Source organism: Physcomitrium patens, chromosome 12, assembly GCF_059467195.1.
Source record: "Physcomitrium patens ecotype Gransden chromosome 12, ASM5946719v1, whole genome shotgun sequence".
Classification (NCBI taxonomy): Eukaryota; Viridiplantae; Streptophyta; class Bryopsida; order Funariales; family Funariaceae; genus Physcomitrium; species Physcomitrium patens.
The window spans coordinates 15,457,094-15,479,504 of record NC_143421.1 but is presented as its reverse complement, the minus strand read 5'-3'; the positions used below and the strand labels follow the sequence as shown (position 1 = coordinate 15,479,504).

The following is a 22,411-nucleotide window of genomic DNA, read 5'->3' as shown; positions in this document are numbered from 1 at the left end:
CCATAGACCTTAAAAACATACGTGTCCATCTAGACCACCAACCGTGTCTGACCCTCCCTAACCTTTGTCTGAAGCTCAAGTATTGTTGATTGTCGCAGATGGTCTGTAAACTCAGCGTACTCCTCTTGTCGGGTGAAGAAGAGGCCACCCGTTTTGCAAACAAGCTGTACAAGAGCATCGAATGGCTTTGTGTTGTGAACGCCAAGAATCCACGCATTTGTTGCCTCCGACATGTTTGATGTGAGCACCCCAAAGCGTGGAGTCCTGGCATGGCTCAGCGTCCACATTTCTGCTGGGATTCCACTGAGGTAAGCGTAGGCCTCAGTATGATCTCCATGATCTGCACCATGGCAAGTAGATAAGCATCCTTAGTAAATGCCCAGGCGGCTGCCCAGATATTGCCATTCAGCTTCGACTTGTAATAGGTGTTTATGTTGTTCTCAATGTACCAGACACATGCTACATGTGCAGCCATGGAAAGCATGGTTGCAGCACCACTTTCAATGCCTTTTTTACGGTTACTGACCATTATTTGTATAGATGAATTGAGGAAGGGTATTGCTTCCACCACCTTTGCACAAAACCACGTCCAGTTCTCGGTGTTCTCAATCGGTGCACTACCGAAGGCAATTGGAACTAGGTGACCTTCACCATCAACACAACTCAGACCTAAGTACACGCCTTTGTATGTCGCCTTGGAATGGGCCTCGTCCAATGTAATGACTGGGTGGTAGTGTATCACGGTGGCCTTCCATGCCCCCAAACAAAGGCACGTTTGAATCGCCCGTGGTTGTCCGTCTCAAATATAGAAGAAGTTTCAGGGTGGACAACTTGGAGCTTGTCAAGCAAGCCACAGATCATCTGAAATCTCATATTATGCTCTCCAATGGAAAGTTTCATGTGGGCCTTTTGGCTACGCCAGGCAGCCATATACAATGTTTTAGCACCAACTTACATCCTAGTGTGGTTGACGATGTCTCGTGGACGTAGACCATAGATGTCATGGACAAGGGGGCCGGCAATGGCAGCTAGAGCAAGTCCACGAAGCAGAAACGAATCAAGGAATGTCACGCAGTTTTCATTGTGAGGTGTGAATTTGATGACGTTGAGTAGCCCGTCCTTTCGATGATTGAAGGAGACATAGAATGCACACCGTCCAGCATCTTTCTTTGTCGATCCGCAGATTGCCACGATGTTGGAAGGCTTATTATTTTTGAAATGTTATGGTGCAGATACCTTCTGAGCATACGCGTTGAGTGCTGCACGTGCTTCTTCTACCATCGACAAATCAACAACATGAACGTCCATCTGATCTAGACATCAATCTTGATCTTGCTAGAATTTTAGCGATTTCTTCCTTCCATTCAATTAAGACGAAAAGGCAAGTTAGCAAATCTGAATTTTACACTGATGTCGTGCTGAGACTAAGGAGGATTCTATCATCAAATCGATACCTATGATGCTTGTGGCTAGTGTTGTCAAGGTCAGCGACAACGTCAATTGCCTTTGACTTGGGTGATTGGTTTGGGTTACGCTTCCCAAGAGAACAACCAAGCCGGCGTAGCTAATGTGAGCTGTGACAAATTAGCACTTCTTCATTAAAATTTTAGCTTTCCTCCATGACTTCGTGCGAAAATGTGAGAGCAGCCAGTTGGATTGCCTATCTTGATGGCACTTATCTTGGGAGTAAATATGAAATGATCTCTAAAAAGAGCATAGTAAAGGTACTTGTCGGCTGATTCGGCTACCACAGAATTGGGAGAAATTGATTGCACGGCATTACAGCTTGTCATAATTGTAACACTCCCTCCTGTGCATTGTGCTTGCGCAGATCATGTTGCAGAGAAGTTTTTGTATTCCTTAAGATAAAAAAATAATTTGAACGTGGAGAGGTATAGAATGGCAATCAACCGGCACAATATTTTTCACAATTTGCCTGATTTTCGACGGCCCTTCATTAATATCCTCTGCCAATGGATAATGTGAGTATTCTCCTCTATGTAGTTATTTTCAAATCCTTCCTTGATGTGAAAGTACTTTTGCATTTGTTCCCCCACATGTAAATTCTCCTTAGTCTCTCCCCTTGGTGGGACCCGAGATAGCCTATTATCTTCTTGGAACTCAATCTCCTCAATTCTTCCTTTCAAAGGAATTGTTTGGTTTGAAATTTTTGAAATATGACATAGCATTGTCACGTGCCATCACTGCATGATTTACAACTTGATTATTATTTTATTGAAATTTGTAAAAATTGTGTATCAAACAAATAAACTCTCTCTCTATATCAAGTTCATGATGGTATTGTGAGGGCAGGTTTGCATCATTTCCTGCATAATTCAGACTAGGATTCATTTCTGTTTGTAGGTAACAAAGGGTAACCTGATTGACTGGAAGGTTTGTTTGCTTGCTCTTTACAAAGATGTTTGAAGAACCACCATAAAAGAACTTCAAAATTAGGTGATAAAATAGCACAATCTCCATAGATAATCATATATATATATATATATATATATATATATCTCTTTTATAAAACATTTCAAGCAAATAAACCGGAGGAGACAAAAACCAACTTTGATTGGTTATATATTTCATTATTTTCATCAAAAGTAAAACAAAGGTGAAACAATAATTCAACTTTTGATCAATCAATGATCAAAATCTGCATGCTCTTACTGTAGATTGTCAAGAATAGCACTACCAGATCACTAAGCATGGAGTTCAGAAGCATCTTAATGTGGAGCTACATGAAACATGGAGTTTCACGTTACATGAAGCTTCAAATAAAAGATTAATTTATAACACATAGTTTATAATATTTTTTTGTAGCCAATGGCATAGGTTTTTACTATAATCTATATATAGATATAGATATATTTTAAATGACCTTATATTATTGATTGTTTAGGCAATGGTTTGATTATAAATTCATATCTTATTTGGTGAACTTATAATATTAACATGCAAAGAAAAGGACTCCACTTCAAGTAAGTATTTTAGAAATAAGGTTGTTTGTGGGTAATTCCATCTAGTAGCACTTTACTAATAGAGCCATGAGCAAAGCCCACACATTGTGATTCATGATCCCAATACAATTCACATAAACAAACATGCTATTTTTGTTCATAGGCTTAGGTTCAAGCAATAGATGGAACATACATGAATTTAGAGTTGTTCTAACACACATCAAGATAGAATTATGGTATTTTCTTCTTTATCAGACTCTTTTTCTTGTTTTTTGTTAAATACTTCTTGTTTGTTTTTATATATATATATATATATATATATATAATAAAAATCTATGCCATTGGACATGAAAACTTAATGATCTTGCAATGCTATTCTTAGCAATCTGTAGTAATATGCAAATTTTGATCTCCAATTAATCAAAAGTTGAGTTATTGCTTTACTTTTGATGAAAATAATGAGATATGCAACCAATCAGAGATGGTTTTTGGCTCTTCTAGTTTATCTCCTAAGCTATTTAATATAAGAGTTTTTAAATATATACAAAATATATAGAAAAAATCAATTTTTTTTTTAACATTGAATAGTAGACTCAAAGATTTAATAGGAAAATAAGACATGACAGTCACTATCACTAAAATATAGATGGAGGTTCAAGAAAATTGATATATACTTTAATTTGTTTGATTTTTTGGATGCTATTTTAGAAAAAACTTATAAAAATTAGAAAAATTATTATTTTTTGGTTGATGTTATATAACATCGTAAATTTTTTTTTCTTAAATAAAATTTTAATAGAATTTTAAAAAATAAATGTTCTATTTATTTAATTATATAAATAGGTAGATGAAAAAAAATGTATATATATATATATATATATATATATAAAATTCCATAAAATATTACATCATATTATTCTCAAAAGAAAAAATAACATCTCATTCAAATAAATTATATTTATTAATAAAATAAATACTTCTACTATCATGATTTTAGTTAGATCATTTTTGGATCATTAAACCTGCTATCCAAAATTGATTATTTTATTTTGTTGAATCTATCTATTTTATTCATCTCCTTTAAAAATAAAATATTAGAAATAATATTCTTTAAATAAAAGCTTCTAGTAAAGAATCTAATGTCTTATAACACTTTATTGCTTAAATTTCATTCATTTTATTAACAAAATTTATTGTTTTACATATTGATGTATGAGATATTACAATTGGTAATATTTTAAAATTTATTTTTAGTAAAGTCATAATCACCCTATTTTGTGTGTCAATTGTCAATCAAACTTTATAAATAAAATTTTACTACAACTAAATATAAAACAATAAATCTAGATATTATCTATTGAGACAAAATAACATATATCGTATTAAATATAATGATTCAAAAATCTCGATTAAGTGTCCATATAAAAGAATAACTTTGGTCTTGTTTATTCAATAATAATAAAACTATAAATTTTTTTATGTAGCTTAAGAAATAATAAGTAATAAAATTATAATAATTTATTTCTTAAGCTACATAAATTTTAATTTTAAAAGCTTTTAATACAAGAAATTGTAACAATACATTAATAAGTTAAACCAAAAATCCTAAATCAAAAGTTAAACCCTAAACAAATAAATTAATCAAATGGAAAAAAATATCGAATTTAAAATCTTAGTTAAGAATCTATTTAAATATAATAAAAATATAAATATTAATGTGATTATTGCTAGCCTGTAGAAAAACTAACTAAATTGATATTAATATTTCTAAATTCTGTTCTTTTCTGAAATATTCTTTAAAATGAAAAGTCATGTATTTATTATGACTAATTATACACACTTTAAGTAAAAATAATAAATATTATAATACTATTATTACTTATTATTGATATTTAAAAGAGATATTTAACAATACGAAATATTTAATAATTTAAATTAAAATTATATTTAAAACTTTGATTTTTTTCAAAACTATAATTAAGACCCATAAATCAAATAAAAAGAACAAATAAAATCTTTTGTAAAATCCTCACATATACTATTTTAGAGAGAAAAATAATCGATATATATATATATATATATATTAAAGAGCTTCATAATAATAATTATATATATTAATAATTATATATATTAGCCTTATAATAGTATTTTAAAATTAAATTATAATTAGAAATAAATTTACAATAAAGTTTAATTTTTTTTAATTTTTTTTTTTTTTTTTTTTTCATAAATAAGTTTTTGAATTCAATAAAAATATCTCCATAATTTTGTCAACTTTCAAATTTTCACAATTTTTATATCTTTAAAATCATAAATTATAAATAACAAATAAAATGACAATATCCATGTTTTTTAAAGAGAAAAACCAAAAAATAATTTTCTTCCATAACAGTGATTACCATCAAAGTTTAAGTAATTTGTAGATGCATTAGCTTAGCTTTTATATGATTTTTGTGTATTACATTATTATTAAAATAAAGTAAGAGCATTTTTAGTGGTTGACTTTAAAGTTTTGAGAAAATAATAGGTATTAAAAATATACTATATGTGATAATTAACAAGAAATTTGCAATACTGAAAAAAGAAAAGAAAAGAAAAGAAAAGAAATCATTGAAAATAAATTGTCTCATGACATATATTTATGTTATTTTTTTTGGAAACTAAATCTAACTAAGAGATGTCTTAGTAAAACAATGTTTAGATAGCAAAAACCAATGCAATGTGATAGGCTAAAGCGTATGATTTTATAAGCCTATGTTAATAATATGCATTTGATTTTCCCTTCTTCTGTTGTTGTTGCTATAATCAATCTAGTTTATAGCAATTCTACTTTTTATAATTTTTATATTAGCAATTGAAAGCTCTATTGATATAATATGGTAGCACAACAACAAAAAGAGAGCATTGTTACATATTAGTTATTATAGAAATATTATCTTAAAATAATTTATTTTATTAATCTTTTATTAAAAATAATAAATAATAGAAATTATTTTTAACAAGTTCATTCTATAAATTACATGATTTTATTTAGTAAATAATAAATTAATTGAAATATTTTTAAAGAAAATATTTTATTTTATTTAATAAATAATAAATATAGATGCTCTAATTAAAATTTTATGTAAAAACTACTTAATTTTATTAGTAGTTCTAAAAAATGTTTGTTTTAGAAAATTCTATTGTTGATTCTATAAATTAAAAGAAAAAATAAATTCTATCAAATTAATAATTTCTTTTATAATTTTATTTTATATTTTATCAATGGGATGTTATAAGTTAATAGAAGTGATAATATTACAAGATAAAAATATTCAATATAACATGAAAACATAAAATAAAAGCTTATTTCTTTGAAAATTATAAGTTTCTTTTGTAATTTATAATAGAATTGTAGAGATCTGAAACTTGATTAAATAATTAAATTATAAATTATATATATATATATATATATATATATATATATATATATATATATTGTATTTAAAAAATCTAAAACTATCTCTACTCAATCTAAAAAATATTATATAAAGAGTGTAGATAATAATAACCTTCAATCAATCTTAATTGTTACATAGAAATAATAAAAAAAGAAAAGAAAGTGCACTTTTATCAAACCAATTGTGCAAATAGAAGTGGAATTCGTCCATGAGCAATTAAGAAATTGAATCTATTTAATTCTTAATTAATTAAATGATGTATTTTTTAAAATGATGAAATAATTACAAATCCAACTTTAAAAAAATAAAATCTTTTAGTAAATTCGTTGTCTACTTATATATATATATATATATATACTTAATGATAGACCAGATTATATTGCTTGGATATTCTACAAGCAAAGTTATTGCAGCCAAAAACTACTTTGGCTGCAATAACTACTCTGGCAAAGGTAATATTATAAGACAACCTTCTTGTGGAAAATCTATTGACATCTAAATTTTGATAGGTGGTTTAAGACTATGAGTTTAATAGTACCATAAAAAATTTATAAAATTTATTTAACAAGAGTATAAAATTTAATTAGGAGCCAAATATCATAAAGTATTATATAGATCTATATTCTATGAAAACCAAACTTATTAATGGTTTTTAAATTATTCCTAACAATGTTTGTAGTTCAACAAATTTTAAGGCTGAGAATGTTATTATCATAATTTAATATCTTAAATGAATATATTAATTAAAAATTTATTTACATAAAAATTTGAAAATTAAAATACCAATCGATGAATTTAAATATTAATAACTAATAAAAGGTTTGTAGAGAATATGAAAACTTTATTTAAAACTTTAATACCAATTAGATCTATAAAAGATTTGTTGAAATTAAAATTAACAGATCAAATCAAATGTAAGATAATTAAGAAAAGAGTAAAGAAGGAGACAATTATTAAGAATTTTTGCAAGGATTCAAATATACCTCAATTTAGTAGATAAATTCTTTCTAATAAATGGTCCAAAATTTTTCATCAACAAATTTACAATGTCATTTTGTTAATATGCTTGTAAAGTTAATATACAATCCCAAGAGTCACTTTGCAAAGTTTTTTAATTCTATATTTTTTGTATAAATCATGCTTGTTATATTTTAAAAGTTTTTAAGGCTATAAGAATTTGATGTGTTTTATAACTAAATTTTTTGCAACTACAACTAGCATAAGTTTTAAATTTTGGAGTATATATTAAATAAAAAAATAAAAATAAAATATTTTTTTATTTAATTTGTAATTATAATATCAAGTTGAACTATAATATCTAAATAAAGTAAAATTTAAATTATTATTATATATATTTTTAGCATTGCCATTTTCTACTAAATTGTGATACTTGACTTACAAGATGATTACTTTTGATTCATCAAAGATGATAAAACTATACAATATTAGATATCATTTTTTTATGTCTTATAGAATGTATTCATTTATATATTGTATTTTTGTTGTTCCTTGTGTTTTATTTGATTATTATTGTGGTAGTTGAAATTTTATGTAAGTTTTTAAATGTATGCAACTAAAGTGATTAGTACTAAAAGTGATTGAGGTCAAATACTTTAATACATCTTCTGATTATGTTAAAAAAAATTGCCTTAGTCTTTCATTGATTTAGCCTTCTATTATTCTTAATTTATACAAAATTGATTATTGATCTACTTAAACAATTAACTAAAACATTATATTTAATAGATATAAAAAAATTAATTATTCTTTTAATAAATTATTTAATTAAATTTATGTTTTTTTTTTTTTTTTTTTTTGGTTATTGGTTTAGAAATTGAATTACTCAGATAAATTATTAAAAATACTAATCATCAATATTATTTTTGATATTGATGTCATATTTGAATATAAGTATTTATCTTATTTGAGATCTAAAGGCTGAATTTTTATGATTTGTGATTTTTATGAATTATAACATTCATGAAATTCATAATATTTTTATGATTTATTTGTAAAAAAATTAATGAAAAGTTTAACTAATCTTCTAAATTAGTTGATCTATGCATTTTTATTACTAAATTAACTATAATAAAAGATTAAAATTTTAGTAAGTAAGTAAGTAATATATATATAATAGCATTTTATCTTTTTGAACATAGATAATGTTAATCTCAAAATGCCTCTTTTGAATTCAACTAATAAATATTAAAATATTAAAAATGATCAAAAATATAATATAAAATTTATTTTAAAACATAATAAAAAAAAGAATATTAAACAGATTTAAGCTTTTACTAAATCACCCTACTTATCTTAACCATCATGAAAAACAAAAATAACCCCTAAATTCATTTTTCCACTACTAGATCCACTACCAATGAAAACTTATCACATTCATCATGATTACCATATTCTTTATTATAGGTGGGTCAATTTAATAAAAGTTTGGATCTTTTTAACATTCTTCTAAAAATTTGTACTAGTATTTAATTATATTCAGTCATAATTTATAAATGTAATATATTTTATTAATTTCTAAGTGTTAAATTATTATCTAATTTATTTTATTTTAAATTTATTATAATTTTATTTTTAAAAATATATTTTTAATGTTCAATTGTTTTATGTTCATAATCCACAATTACAATATTAAGTACACTAGCCTTTACTTTCTTATAAGGATTATACATCTCTTTATAAAATTAAAAAAGTATTTAAAATATCATTGGTTTATCCAAAATATACACAATTGAATGTATATTTTTTTTCTTTATTTTTCAAAATAAATATCCTAAAAATCCTAAAATTTAGTTCTAAAAAATCAATCATACATTTAAAATGATCAATTGTGATCATGCACTAGAGATTTTTTTTTTTTTTTTTTTTTTTTTTTTTTTCATTTATTCATTTCTCAACAAACATTCCACTAAGATATCCAAAATTTTCAAGAACAAAATCCCAATTAAATAATCTCATTCTGAAATATCAAATATAGTAGAGAATACAACCTAGTCCAAAGATAGAGCTATTATTACTCCCACCTTAGAAAGTAGAAACAAAAACCTTATATTATTATCTTGTGGCAACAACATATAACGACATACACATTAAAAAAGGATGAATTATGTAAGACTAGGACCTCTCTCTTAATTATTATTATTATTTATTATTATGTTCCATGGATGAAGATGACTTTGGAGAATGAATGAATGAGGAACATCCAAAGAGAGAGAGAGAAATGGTCTCCATCGAAGAGAAACGCAAAAATAATGGTGCCCCATTGTGGTGACTCACTACTTACTTACTCACTAACTTACTAGTAAGTAACGGACTCACCAGTGTGTGAGTTAGTTAGTTTGTTCGTTCGTGTGTAAGTTTGGTTTTGTTTGGTTTTGAATGGGTTTTTTTGGATTTGTTTGTTCGTTTCTTCTACTTGTCCATTGTGGGCCAGCTTTGGATTGTGTGTGTGTGTGAGAGAGAGAGTGTGTGTGTGAGAGAGAGTGTGTGTGCAACTGCTGCTACGCCTCACCCGCCCTGGTCTCCATCACCGGAAAGCCAAGCTTGAAGCCAAACCAAGCAACACCAGAGAGAGCCCTCTCTTCCTCCCTCCCTCCCTCCAACTAACCTGCTGCGGCGTCGTCTTCACTTCACTGCTTTTCCTCCCCGTTACTTTTTCTGACTCTCAATTTAGCTCTTCGGAGTGCGCTGGTCTTCGTGGTTTTGTTCGTGTGGTGTTCAGTGTTTTCGGCATTGGTGCTGTGAGGATTGCGATGGAATGATGGGAGAACCAACAGAAGGAGAGCGAAAGACAGGAGCGATTGTGTGGTGCGATTGGGGATTTCGTATTGTCTTCGGAGTTTTTGAAGAGGTTGAGGAGTACGCGGATTAGTGAGAACGGATTTTCGGAGAGTTCGTTCTTAGCTTGTGATGTGGATAGGAGGGGGGAGTGAGAGTGAGAGAGTGGCGATGAATTTGTTGTGAGAAACGCGTGGTTGAATTCGTGAATGGATGCGTTGCGTGACTTATTGAACGGTACCGTGTGGCGAAATTGTTGAGCAGGTGGTTTGTCGCGGAGAAATGCGATTGTGGTGTTTGTGGCGTTCGTGTTGGTCTATAATGAATCTTGCTGAGTCGCGGATGGATTTTGGTTTTCAGGAGGTGCTCATGACTGGATTGAACATTTGAAGTTGCTGCTGCTGGTTTATGACGACATCGTTGCCCTGTGAGTGAGGAAGCCGATGCAGCGAGCTTTTGGGATTGGGAGAGTTGATCATCTGTTGCGCATCATAGCGGGGGCGAGGACTACATGAAAGGGCGAGTTCTTTCCTTGGAGACGGTCGAGAGGCACCTCACTGGTGCTCACTTTGCTTCTCGTACCGCGTAGTTGAGGTGTGTTTTGTGAAAGAGTGTAACTATGGCCGGGGGGTCGATGTCCTCCTCACCAACTTGCCCTGTTATCAAGCAACCGCAGCCCATCAATCCTAAAAAATTCCCTTTCTTCAGACTCATCTCGGAGGATATCTTCATTAACGTATTTGTGCGCCTGGAGCTACCGGCGTATCGATCCTGCATGTCACGGACCACCAGTTCATAATGTGCTTGAGGAAACACACGGGAAAAGTGAGGTTTATTGTTACGCGAATAACAAAGGAGCGCATCTTGCGAAAGGTTCTTGGAGTCTGACGCGCGAACAGGGCAACAAGTTGCTGGCAAGCAGGTCATTTATATTTTAATTTTGAATTTTTCCCATTTCACTGTAATGTCGTAGAAATTCTGAAGTGCTCAGAGCTACTTTTCTTAGTGAGATTTCATCGAGTAAGATTAAAGGTTTGATGTTTGATTATTTCTTCTAGAAGGGTTTCGGATGAGCACTTTCAGCAAACTCGAACCTGTCAGACTTTGTTCTTCGCTTTAGGATAATCACTATTTGCGACCATTGATTTGTATTATACAAGCGATGCTGTCTTACTTAGTTTGATGAAGGGAGCCACATCGAACTTGCGTAATGTGATTTCTTAGCAGTTATTCGAGTCTTTTATGACATTTGAGCAGGAGTCGGGTTTTACATAACTGATCAATGAATGTAGCCTGCCAACTGCTTGATTGCACTGCGACACAACGGTTAACCCAAGGGCTTCATCGTCCGATTTGTTTTGAATCTTGAGTGTTCCAGTACTCCACTCACCATTCCCACCTGTTGTGGAAGCGTTATTTGCGTATGCTGTCTGGTAAACTGTAATTGAGAGATGTGAGATATTTAGGCAGGTTTCGAGAGGATAGCCTATTCATCTGCGATTGGCCAGGATGCTGTCATCAGGGAGAGAAACGAGTTTACAAACTTTTTCGAGGCATTTTCAAGAACTTCAAGCAGTCTCACGTGTGGAGAAATCTCAAGGATCAGGGATGCAGGCACACGGACCTTTCCTGTGCTTTCTGTGCTTCACAGAAGACATTTGACATCGTGACCAGTTTCTGCTTATGCCGTTCTTTTGAATATTATGAAGATGGTGAACCTGTGATTCGAGCGTATGTCTGCGAAAATGGTCATGTGGCGGGTGCGTGGACCGATCGCCCTTTGTACAACCTATGACGTTCTGAGAGAAGTCCTCCTCCTACACTGTAAGATCTATGCATTCGATGTGGAGCTGAAGCTGAGACTGCTGCACATCCTCATTTTCATATATCGCACACGGCTTGAGCACATCTGACATCTCCACAATCCATATTTCGAAACTTTCGTTCCGAAGGATGATATTGGAAACGTTGAATGCACATGTTGGGATGAAAGTTCTGGGAGCACATCGATGCTCAGAACTAAAATGCAGTAGAAGAATGTCAGTACCTGACTTCACGGTTACTATCGACTGCACGCTCCCGATCCTGGAAGACTCACATCTATTTTGGTGTAGCCAAGAGTGGCGGTGAAGGATAAACCGATGAACACTTTCTATCGGTTTCTTGAAGCTATTTCAGGTTCCAGATATTGATACAATCTCAATTGAAGTGGGATGTTGCCGTTGATTATTGATTCGGGGCAAACTGCGAAATTCTTTTCTGTTCTTTCTTGCAAATCTCCCTATTTCTTAATTTATATTAATTGAGTTTTTCTCGCCCAGGTAACTATTATGAATCGTGTATATGGTCAACTCACATGCATCCCTTTTTTCCTTTTTTTTTTTTTTTTTTGATTATTAATATCCGTATACGTGGTCAAGGTGTAAAGTTTTCACTTGGTTTCACATTTCAAGTGGGTTGGAACTCGTCTTGGAGAGCTCCGGGTCAAAATGAAATCTTCCTGATTTGTGTTGGAGTTGCAACTCAAAATCCGCTGTCTCAGCTATGTGGAATTTGATTTTTTTTCTTTCTGTTTTTCAGAATCGAGCGGTACGAACAATGTGGTTAAAACATTTGAGAGTTTTAGCTCAAACTCAACCAGGCTGTATCTCTCGTATGAATTAGTGAGTATAAATCTCAATACACAGCGAAGTGGAGAGGAGAGGATGTGGTATGCGTGTTTGGTTGCTCTGGTTTTCCGCAGCGTGTCCATGGAAAATTGGCAACTAGTGCGCATCATCCCGACATGCAACAGGTTCGTGCATCTCATTTCTCAGTACAAATAAGTGCTCGAACCTAGTTGACAATGAATGGATTGCACTTGAACTTGAGAAACTTGAATGGTGTACGTTTCGAAACTACCTGCAACTTAAAGAACCTAGGTTTCAACGTTCTTCAATATAAACAGGATATTTACATCGGGAAAGGAATTGAGTTAAAGGACGTCAATTAAGGTTATATTAGCTAGAGATAATCATGGCAATTGATTCCACAGACCCGGCAACTGTAGACATATCAGCGCCCAACGATTCAGGGTTGCCGTAACTGACCAAACGATAGCTAGAACAGCAGATTCCTTGGTAGGAATCTCCAACTGCCATCTTCGCTACAGTTGAATAACCTGGAGATCAACTTCGATTAGCCTGTTCGCAGAGTGTCTGCTGAAACATGTTAGGTTTGCTTGAATTTGGCTGTCTGACTTGAACATATATATAAATATAAATATGTATATATATGACGAGAGAGGGAATCGTGGGTTGACTTAGAGAACGACCTGGAACTTGCTCATTTAGTGCTTAGAATGATTCTGAAGTTCGGTTCGCCTTGTGTATTCAGTACCCACAAGGTCGTATTCTGCACTGAAGCCAGCTAGCAGAACATCGACCTTGTTTGTCAGAGGTCTGGATCCTCCAACATTTTCAGCGTTTACAGGTCATATAGACATGGATTCGCTGCTTGTAGCGTGAGCATCAGGAGGACGTGCCGGAATTCGGACTACGAAGCGCACAACAAACGCGTATTTTCTATGAAAGCCTTCACAGTTTTCAGCACTTCGGAGGATGTCCAGAGTCCGATTAGGAAGATCTCACATCGACAGCCATTTCATGATTATTTGAGGGCGTCACAGAAGTAAATGGAGCGTGACTAGCATAGACGAGGAACAAGCTTCGATGAAACAGTAAGTCGAAGTGTCACAAAGTTGAGCAGCCTTATTATCACGCCCGTGCAGGTTGCAAGCACCATAGTTCCTGAACGCTAGGTCAAGCAGGAGCAAGACTCTGGAAACTATACACAGTGTTGTGCCATAGACGATTCGACCTCATCGACTAGCAACTTGAAGCATAAAGCATAAAGCATATATCTGCAATAATTGGGATTAAGAGATATGAAACTTCTTTTTATTTATTTATTATGGGTTTTTTTTCTTTTTGTAATAGCTAACTCCAAAACAATATATTTTTTTAAAGTTTTATGGTTGCTTAGAATTCACAATTACTTAGCAGAATTTTCTACCAATGTGTTTTTTACTTTAAAAATTGATGCATATATAATTCATAATACAGATTCTAGTAATATATATATATATATATATATATATATATATATCTAGTAAAATTGGTTTCTTATTTACAAAATTAGTGTGAAACAAAAATGGTTGTTCCCAATTACAGTGTGGACATTTTGTATCAAAAATTTCATATCATTAAGGTACCTAACAATTTTAATTGTTCTATTAACCATCTAGTCTTTAATATCTACTTTTGAATACATCAAAAAAGAAAAAGAAAAAGAAAAAGAAAACTGAAACTCTACTTCTGAATCTCAGCTAATAATATCTAAATATAGATTAAATCCTTAATCCAAACTATAAACATATACATATATATAGTAATTGTTTTATGAAATCACTCAATTTTTTACTTAAGGACTAATTACTTTGAGGAATAAAATAAAATAAAATAAAATAAAACAACATTCTTAACCTGCATGATATCTAAAACATTTCATATCTAATAATTATATATATTTCTCATAATTCTTGGATATAAGAAAATGTAAAAACATGATATCATAACAAAATCAAGCACACAAACCCTTAAACAAATAAAATGTGACAAAATAAAACCTTTGATAAAAGATCAATTGTTATAGTCGTAAGGATTATTTTGTTCCATTTAGGAAAAAACTATATGGAACACCCTACGTATGTGGTTTAGAACGTAGATAGTGTTCCCAGCGGTGATGGGTCGAAAACATGTGGTCCTAAGCCCAAAACGCCCAGCGCAACATCCAATAAGGCTCTGACAAGTGTCGGTCCCACATGGCAGCAGCCCACTTGTGCGCCCGACCTGGTGAAAAAGGACCCGGCCCGCGGCCCACAACACAAGAGGGAACCCGCGCCACAGGACCAGCCACCCGCTACTTTCCCTCCACCCATGCGGAACAGCCGTTCGCGGAATTCAAGCCGCCTTATGCTTCAGCCCGGGATCCCATCACCGCGGCCACGTGAGCTAACGCCTCGGAGTTCAGTCAATGGAAAGCCAATGGACGGCCCCGTCAGCATTGACGTTTTCAATAAGCACGTGACCATTTTCTTCTCTGAGCTAAACTTAGTGATGAGACAAAGAACTAAAGTAGCTCATTCCCATGCAAGCATTTTTGTATTCTATTTCCTTCTCATCAATATTTGCGCACAATTTAATTTTGTTGTATATAACGTTTACCCGGGAAGAGCATTATTTCGCCTACAGTAATAAAGAAAAGTATGGGAACGTGCGAGTCAGTGAAGAGCCGTGCCAGGTCAGAATACCGACAAAAGGGGGATCTGAGGGGTATATCCAAAGCATCTTTTCCATCCACAGTGGAGGACTTCGTTTAAATTAAGGCCAGATCGGATTGGGAAGTCATCCAGAAATTGCATCCCAAATAACTTATTCCTCTCGGCAGGTGTGTAATGGGAGTGTTGCATGGCGTGTGTTCTGCAGAATGATGGCCAATTGACATGGTACTGTATGTTAATGTGGATTGATATTAGTTTCTTGCTTTGATGTTGGCTGTTAGACAGAAGAAGCTTCCTATTTTTGCTGTCTTTATTGCCAACTTGAAAGGTTGCACATCTTGAAATCTTTGCTGTATGGATAAGTGTGTGTATATAAATAAATAAATAAATCAGTCAATAGGAGAATGTTAAATTGACCCCAAAAGTGGCTAAATCTACCCACCCATCAAAACCATCATTGTACCCCTTGTCTCTCATCTCAACCTATGTTTGATGTTCTTGTTTCCAACGTCCATCCACCATTCATGTTTCAAACCCTCATCCTCCATCTCGACCTGCAGATCCCATTTGTAGTCCTCGTCTCCCATCCCAACCTCCATCCTAATCCCCCCCCCCTTCCTCATCATTTTTTTTACATGTTGTGCACTATTGTTCTCTGGTTTGTTTGTTTAGAAGGACAGACCCCCTTACACCAATGCCTAACACTGATTCTTCAATGCAATTTTATCCCCTATATGCTCGTCTTTCAGCCTTCTTTGTATTTTATGATAGTTTCATGTTTTCATGGATTTTTAAGGTTTTTTAAATATAAAACAATATAGTTTATTTCTAATATGTATATAAATATATATATATATATATATATATACACATATTAGAAATAGCAACCATTTGTGATGATGAAGAGGGTGTTAAGAATTTATGGAAGATAGATCCATCAATATTTTAGTAGAATGTGGCACATTTTTGATGTGTTTTCATACATTTCTTCTTTTTTAGCATATTTTGTCTCCTTCTCTTCTATTGATGTTTGTGTGCCACACAAATTTTTGAAAATGTGTTAAAATTTGTAAGTGGATCAATAAGTGCAAGCAATGATGAGTAGAAAATAATTAAGAGTTAGTTGTAGTTTGTTTTGAGTGTTTTTCTTTAAAATTTGGTGCAAATGATGTTCATAGGAGAAGAAATATTTGATGTAGGATATGCATTTGCAGAGAAGAAGCATAAGAGCTTTATAAAACCTTCTCTGCTAGCATTTGCCAAGAGCAAAGGTGTAAACTTGGTGTGCATGGATTTTCACAAATCCTTTTAGGAGCACGGGCCTTTCCATGCAATTATATTTAAGTATAGAGGGGAGGTATGGACGCAACAACTATTGCAATATAAAAATTAGCATTTGGATGTGGTGATTATAGACCCTCCCATTACAATTGTGAATTTGCAAAACTGCATTTCTATGCTTCAAGCTGTAGAGCATCTACAAATCTCCAAGTCTCGGAACTTGCGGCATTTCCAAACAATTGATAGTTATTAGTGCGGATATGCTTCACAATGATAGTGTTCTAAGCGAATTGACTTTCTCCATGATTGCCAAGTCAATGGTGGTGGATAGAAGCACAGTAGTCTCATGCCATGTTTTTGCTCTTCAATACACAAAGTCTCAACAAATTGATACCCTCGATAGTGTTGCAAGAGTTTGTGAACTACAACATAGTGATCTTCAAAGTGTATGTTGTGGGTAAGTATATAAAGTGTGTAAGGCAGAAGTCACTCTTCAACTTATACAAAGACGAAGTAAGCACCAATGAATCCTTAACCTTTTCTTAGATTTTGCACATGGTTTCAAGAGCCACCAAGGACAAGAATGTTGCCAAGGCTGAGCTTCTACCTGGTAATTTTATAGCACACATGGCTAATGGATTGAGGGAGGCACTTGAACTATGCCTCTTCAATTTTGATGTCATCAAGGATTTCAAGGCTGGCAACAATTTTCATTGCTCTTGACAACTCTGAATGTTCCTGAAACCATTAACTGTTATTTCCTGGACCCGAAGTTTATGTTATGGATGAGTTTTTATGAATGAACAGCCACGTTCTCCCACAAAGCCGCACTTATCATCCATCCATACGAAGCGATCCAGTCCCATCAGAGAGGCAACTTGCCAACTTGGCACGAAAGTGCACCCCCAGACTGGATGACCTGGCAACTTGCTCCACAAGGCGGGTATCAGCCAACAAGAACAACTCGGCTCAGAAAAGTAAAGTGGAAAAGATCATCCACAAACACACTTACCCATTCATTCATCCATCCATCCAACCGCCACGCTCTTGTTGCTTCCACATTCCGACGTATGCAGGCCTCCGCCATTATTTGATTGAGATGAACATGGATGTGAATGAATGAACACCATCACGTAGAGGGATGAATCTTTGAATCGGGGACCGACTGCGAGAGAGAGAAGCCTACTTGTGCACAGGTGGGGGGTCTTTTTTTTTTTTTTGTTTTTGGTTTTATTTTGCCGACACTGATGTCGGAGGTGCTTCTCTGCTGTGTGTGCATTTTGATTACATCTTGCGTCTTTTAACCATTTCTGGGGTTAGGCAAAGCTTTCGTGAAGATTTCCGAGTAAGTTGGGGACACTTTTTATTTTTCCCCCTTCTTATGTCGGTGTGTGTGTGCAGGTTGGTTTTCAAGTGCGTGGAAGAGCGTGGACTCTGGAGTGGAGCTCACCATTGTAGTCTCTCTGAGGGTTCGGTCTCCCAAGGTTGTGCGAGTGGAGCTGAGTTTGAGATGTTTTAGAGTGACATGCTCTGATTTTGTTTTTGTTTTTGTTTGTTTGTTTGTTTGTTTGTTTTGTTTTTTTTTTAAAGTTTTTTTTCTTGGGGAGTTGGGTTGGCGGTACGAAGCAAATGAGGCAGGAAGCCGAGAGGCGCTTTGGTTTAGGAGAGCACTGAGGGCGAAGAGCTTGGTGTATGCTTAATGGCGTAGTGTTAGGCTGTTTATGAAGAATTGGGTGTTCGGAATAATTGGAATGAGTGGCACAATTGTTCCTGAATTTGATGGCTGCTATCTTCTGCCCAGAGATTTGATATGCGCCTGCAGAATTCCGAACTGGGAGGTGTAGGACTTCTACGCACTTTCTGGTTGTTATATCTCCCGAGCGCAAGTTCTGTGTCGTGAAAAGTGAAGCGCGCACGTTAGGCTGACAGTTCCGAAGATTTCTTGTTTTTTGGTTGGACCATTTCCGTGGGTCCTTTCTTGTCTGTAGAATTTTGGGTTGTTTTAGAACATGGAACCGTGGAGGCTGCAGAAGCGGTTCCTCAGTCATCACTGTGGAAACAGCCGCAACTCTTATCACCTTTCTTTGACGCCACTTGCAGGAGTGTAAATTTTTTCTGATACTCGCACTTGATTATTAGATATTTTTATGCGTTAGTCCGCTCGGTGCTGCATTTTTCGAAATTATGGCGGATCCATTCAGAGGTCATAGCTTTACGCAGTCCAGCGGTGGCCACCTAGACCTTCCCCTGGAAAATTTTGGAAACTTAAATTCGCGCTCCCGCTTTGCAACAAACGGAGGTAGATTAGTTGACAGTCGTGAGAAAAGTCCTGTAAATTCACTCTCTAAGTCGCGCCGCACTCTACGGCAGACGACCTTCAATGCTGAGATCAAGGCTTACCCGCTACCCGATCCAAGCCAATTTGAGACTCCCAGTGCACCTACACGCTCGTCAGATTCTATCAACGATGCGTTTATTTTGTACCCGATGCAATCATTCAAGTATCTCGTCGACCAAGATCGAGAGAAGCCGCAAGAAGAAGATGACTCAGTGATCTACAGTCCTCCTAGGCAGCACGCAAACATTTTCGTCACTGACAAGCAACCGTTACCCACCTCCAGCAATAATGCACCTGAAAAAACTACCACTCGTAGTAACTCTATTGGGAATTGTGCGGAGATCAAGCCTCTAGGAACTCTGCGAGAAGAGGACGTGAAGAAGAAAGAGGATGTGCAATCGATTGACTCCAGAGCAAAAATGCCCAGCAAAGTGGCAGTGGTGTATGATGGAGCACACAAATTCACAACCGCAGCCGTGGACATTGCACTCAATGGGTATGCGACGTCTGAAGGCGACGTTATTCTCGTGGTAGCATTTTTGGAACACATCCTGAGCCCCAGTGAGTCACTCGCACTCGGTGTCCTGACTTTTAGGTTCCACAAAGCCAACTTCGTCTCTTTACTGCTATCTATGTTTAATGCTTGTGCATCCTCTTGCTGTGAAATGAGGAAATATTCATGTGGATAGACGATCTTGGGAAGTTTCTAGTCAAATTGTTGGGACAATAACACCCTGACTCTGCGACCGCCTTCCTCGAGTCTGAAAATGTGATCTACTGAAGTTGGAATTTGTTCCATTTTGGGAGGTGAAAGAGGATGTGTACAATGGGTAGAGTTGCTGGAGATTTTAAGCATTTTGTTGACAGTGTCATGCATATCTTGCGCTTGCAGTGGGTATGAGGATGGTGGCAGATCTGCAGCAGTTCAGTGGAGTCAATGAATCAGTCCTCCGACAAGCAGTTACTATGAAGAGAAATGACATAGAAAACAAGCTAAAAGACACCCTTCGTTTGCAAGTGTGTCAAGTGAAGAAGGTGATTATACTTATATTCGTCTATTTCTTTGGACGATGAATATTTTTTTGCGGTCACCTCGCTAAGTAATAGGTCTTTAGTAGTAGAATTAAATGAGAGTTTTTATGTGCAGTAGTCTGGAAGCCAACTGTGTTGACTTTTAATGTATCAGGATCAATGTTGTAGTTATTGTTGGTGGATTGTGTGTCATTTTCTTCTGCCTGTAACTGGTGTGTTCAATTGTGGGTTCCAGATCCATTTGGATATCAAAGTGTTGCCAGGATCAAATTCGAAAGCACTAGTTACGAAGGAAATTGTAGATTTTCAAGCCACAACTGCGATCTTTGACAGGTATCCTAATTTTTACGCTCTAGCATCTATGAAATCCACGTAGACGATGAACAGAAACTCACTTCACTGATTTCTGTTCTCTATTGTGGGTTTTGAGCTTTTTAATATCTCCATTTGGTCTTTACACGAACTACGTGTGTGAATTCCTGCTTCGAATTGAGATTCTAATGATACCTTATGTTACAGAAATGCAATGAAGAACAGGAAGTATTACGAGGAGAATCTCTCCTGCCACATTCTACGACTCCGTAGTGACGGTCGCAGAGTCGAGACCGTTTCTCTCTTTGGCCAGGGGCTTCAGAAAACAGGATCTATTACCTCACAGTGCTCTGACTCTTCCTCTGATTCATCGTCCTCTATGAACTCTGAGCTGGTCATCAATACCTCAATATGGTCAAAATTAAAGTTCCTTGGCTCTAGGCGCAGTAGTGGGTCAGCCCGCCGTGGCCAAGGCTCTATCGAAGGCAGCTCAAGAAGTAGCTCAAACCTGGGATCTCCCAAACATGCAGTTCATGAAGAAGATCGAACTGTTTCTGAGGTACTTGAAGAAAGTTTTTCGTTCGACAGTCCAAAGCCGAACTCGGCTGAAGCTTTCGTGTACGCGGCTGCAGGAGTGGATAAATTCGGCTCATATACAAAAAAAAATGGAGCAACTCTTCCGGCAGCTTTGGCTGCGTAGTTTCCGTTTCGTTGACTAAGATATCCATATTTGCGATGTTCGCATTTCGACTCAACATATTCATGTATTCAGACTGGACACTGAGTGAAGGCATTTGGAGTTGGTGTCTTCGGATGGACTTCATCAAGCAGGTTCATCAGTTTTGTAGATTCCTCTTGAGCATGACGAGTTTCCGTTCTTTTTTTCTTCTTAGAATCCTGATCAGCTTGCGAATGGCTACACAATTGAGTTTACTCTCTTGTAACCGCCATTCACAGTTAGAGCAAGGATGTAGTGCAAAGAAATCACAGGTAAGTGGGCACTAGTTACTAGAAATTGGTCCCGTGTTTTACATTGCTATTATTGCTTCAGAGCTGTTGATGTGCGCGCGGCAGTCCAAATAGGAAGGCTCAATTTGGATTCAATCAACTGCCATCGTCAACATGTAAACCAATCACTGTACAGTATGCCCCCCCCCCCCCAACTCCCTTTTTTTTAAAATTTTTACTTAACATGGAGTGCCACTGTTCATGGCTCACGTTACTATAGAATCTGCTGTAGTGACCTTATCATCTCTCACAAACCTTAGATCTTATGTTTACACAACTCAGTCCCTCCTCTCCCCCTCTCTGGCCTCTTAGCATGGCTTAGCAATGCGAGCCATGAACCGTGATGTTGTCTCACACTCAGGCAATGATTGTAGCATATTACAATATATAAATATGTGTTGTATGGGTTTTGACTTAAGTACATCATCTTTGAACTACTTTAATCATTATTGAGTCACTAAAGTAAGCAATCACACAAAATTTATTTTAGATCTGTTAAATTTTTTGATTTGGATTATTATAAATATTCATCATTTTTGGTTATTAGGGTGAAGATGGTTTTTTTTTTTTTTTTTTTTTTACTATCAAAGGTTTCAACCACACTATTAATGAGGAGAGTATTTGTACTGGGCCATCCTTGTGATTCAACAATAGATCTCAGTCTTTATTCATTGAACTTAATCCAATCTCATTTCAATGATTCAACAACTCATAAAAGAGTAATATATAATCATGATTTTTTAAATTTCTTGACTTATTAATATCAAAATTCAATAATTACTTTTTACACTTCATTCTCTATCAAAATAAAAATAAATATTGCATTTTTATAGCTTGGATTTTAATAGTTAAAATTGATTTACAAAATAGTTCTAATTATTTGATGAATTAAAAAACATATCAATTTGTATTATTATTATTA

The 22,411-nt window shown here is 34.5% G+C and overlaps 2 protein-coding genes and 1 long non-coding RNA gene across 7 annotated transcripts; all 3 read left to right on the top strand.

Moving 5' to 3' along the window:
- Positions 1–8,211: 8,211 nt before the first annotated feature.
- Positions 8,212–11,845, top strand: LOC149988057 (uncharacterized). Of its 4 annotated transcripts, none has more exons than XR_016505877.1 (3): positions 9,238–10,271; positions 10,463–11,120; positions 11,721–11,845. It is a non-coding gene; the product is annotated as an uncharacterized LOC149988057 (long non-coding RNA). The 4 variants fall into 4 exon arrangements; XR_016505876.1 differs by having other exon boundaries at positions 11,707–11,833; XR_016505878.1 differs by lacking the exon at positions 11,721–11,845 and having other exon boundaries at positions 8,212–10,271; positions 10,559–11,446.
- Positions 11,846–11,989: 144 nt separating this feature from the next.
- LOC112289490 (uncharacterized) lies at positions 11,990–14,230 on the top strand. Of its 2 annotated transcripts, none has more exons than XR_012218632.2 (3): positions 11,990–12,519; positions 12,779–12,992; positions 13,574–14,230. XR_012218632.2 is itself a non-coding variant. In XM_073537524.2 (3 exons), the coding sequence occupies exons 1-3, from the start codon at positions 12,340–12,342 to the stop codon at positions 13,608–13,610; spliced, it is 288 nt and encodes a 95-aa protein (XP_073393625.1). In that variant the 5' UTR covers positions 11,990–12,339; the 3' UTR covers positions 13,611–14,230. The 2 variants fall into 2 exon arrangements, 1 of the variants encoding a protein (XP_073393625.1); XM_073537524.2 differs by having other exon boundaries at positions 11,990–12,376.
- Positions 14,231–18,039: 3,809 nt separating this feature from the next.
- LOC112289970 (uncharacterized) lies at positions 18,040–21,907 on the top strand. The gene is made up of 5 exons (XM_024535759.3): positions 18,040–18,055; positions 18,201–19,698; positions 20,030–20,172; positions 20,405–20,502; positions 20,689–21,907. Exons 2-5 carry the CDS (start codon positions 18,984–18,986, stop codon positions 21,179–21,181), a joined length of 1,449 nt encoding a protein of 482 aa, XP_024391527.1. The 5' UTR covers positions 18,040–18,055; positions 18,201–18,983; the 3' UTR covers positions 21,182–21,907.
- Positions 21,908–22,411: the final 504 nt, after the last annotated feature.

Bases quoted from the DNA above. Each gene is read 5' to 3' on its own strand.
- LOC112289490 (XM_073537524.2), top strand. From the start codon at position 12,340: ATGAACACTTTCTATCGGTTTCTTGAAGCTATTTCAG. The intron at 12,377-12,778 runs GTTCCAGATATT...TCTGTTTTTCAG, and splicing joins GTTTCTTGAAGCTATTTCAG to AATCGAGCGGTACGAACAAT. The intron at 12,993-13,573 runs GTTCGTGCATCT...TTGTGTATTCAG, and splicing joins ATCATCCCGACATGCAACAG to TACCCACAAGGTCGTATTCT.
- LOC112289970 (XM_024535759.3), top strand. From the start codon at position 18,984: ATGGCGGATCCATTCAGAGGTCATAGCTTTACGCAGTCCAGCGGTGGC. The intron at 19,699-20,029 runs GTGAGTCACTCG...TTGCGCTTGCAG, and splicing joins GGAACACATCCTGAGCCCCA to TGGGTATGAGGATGGTGGCA. The intron at 20,503-20,688 runs GTATCCTAATTT...CTTATGTTACAG, and splicing joins ACAACTGCGATCTTTGACAG to AAATGCAATGAAGAACAGGA.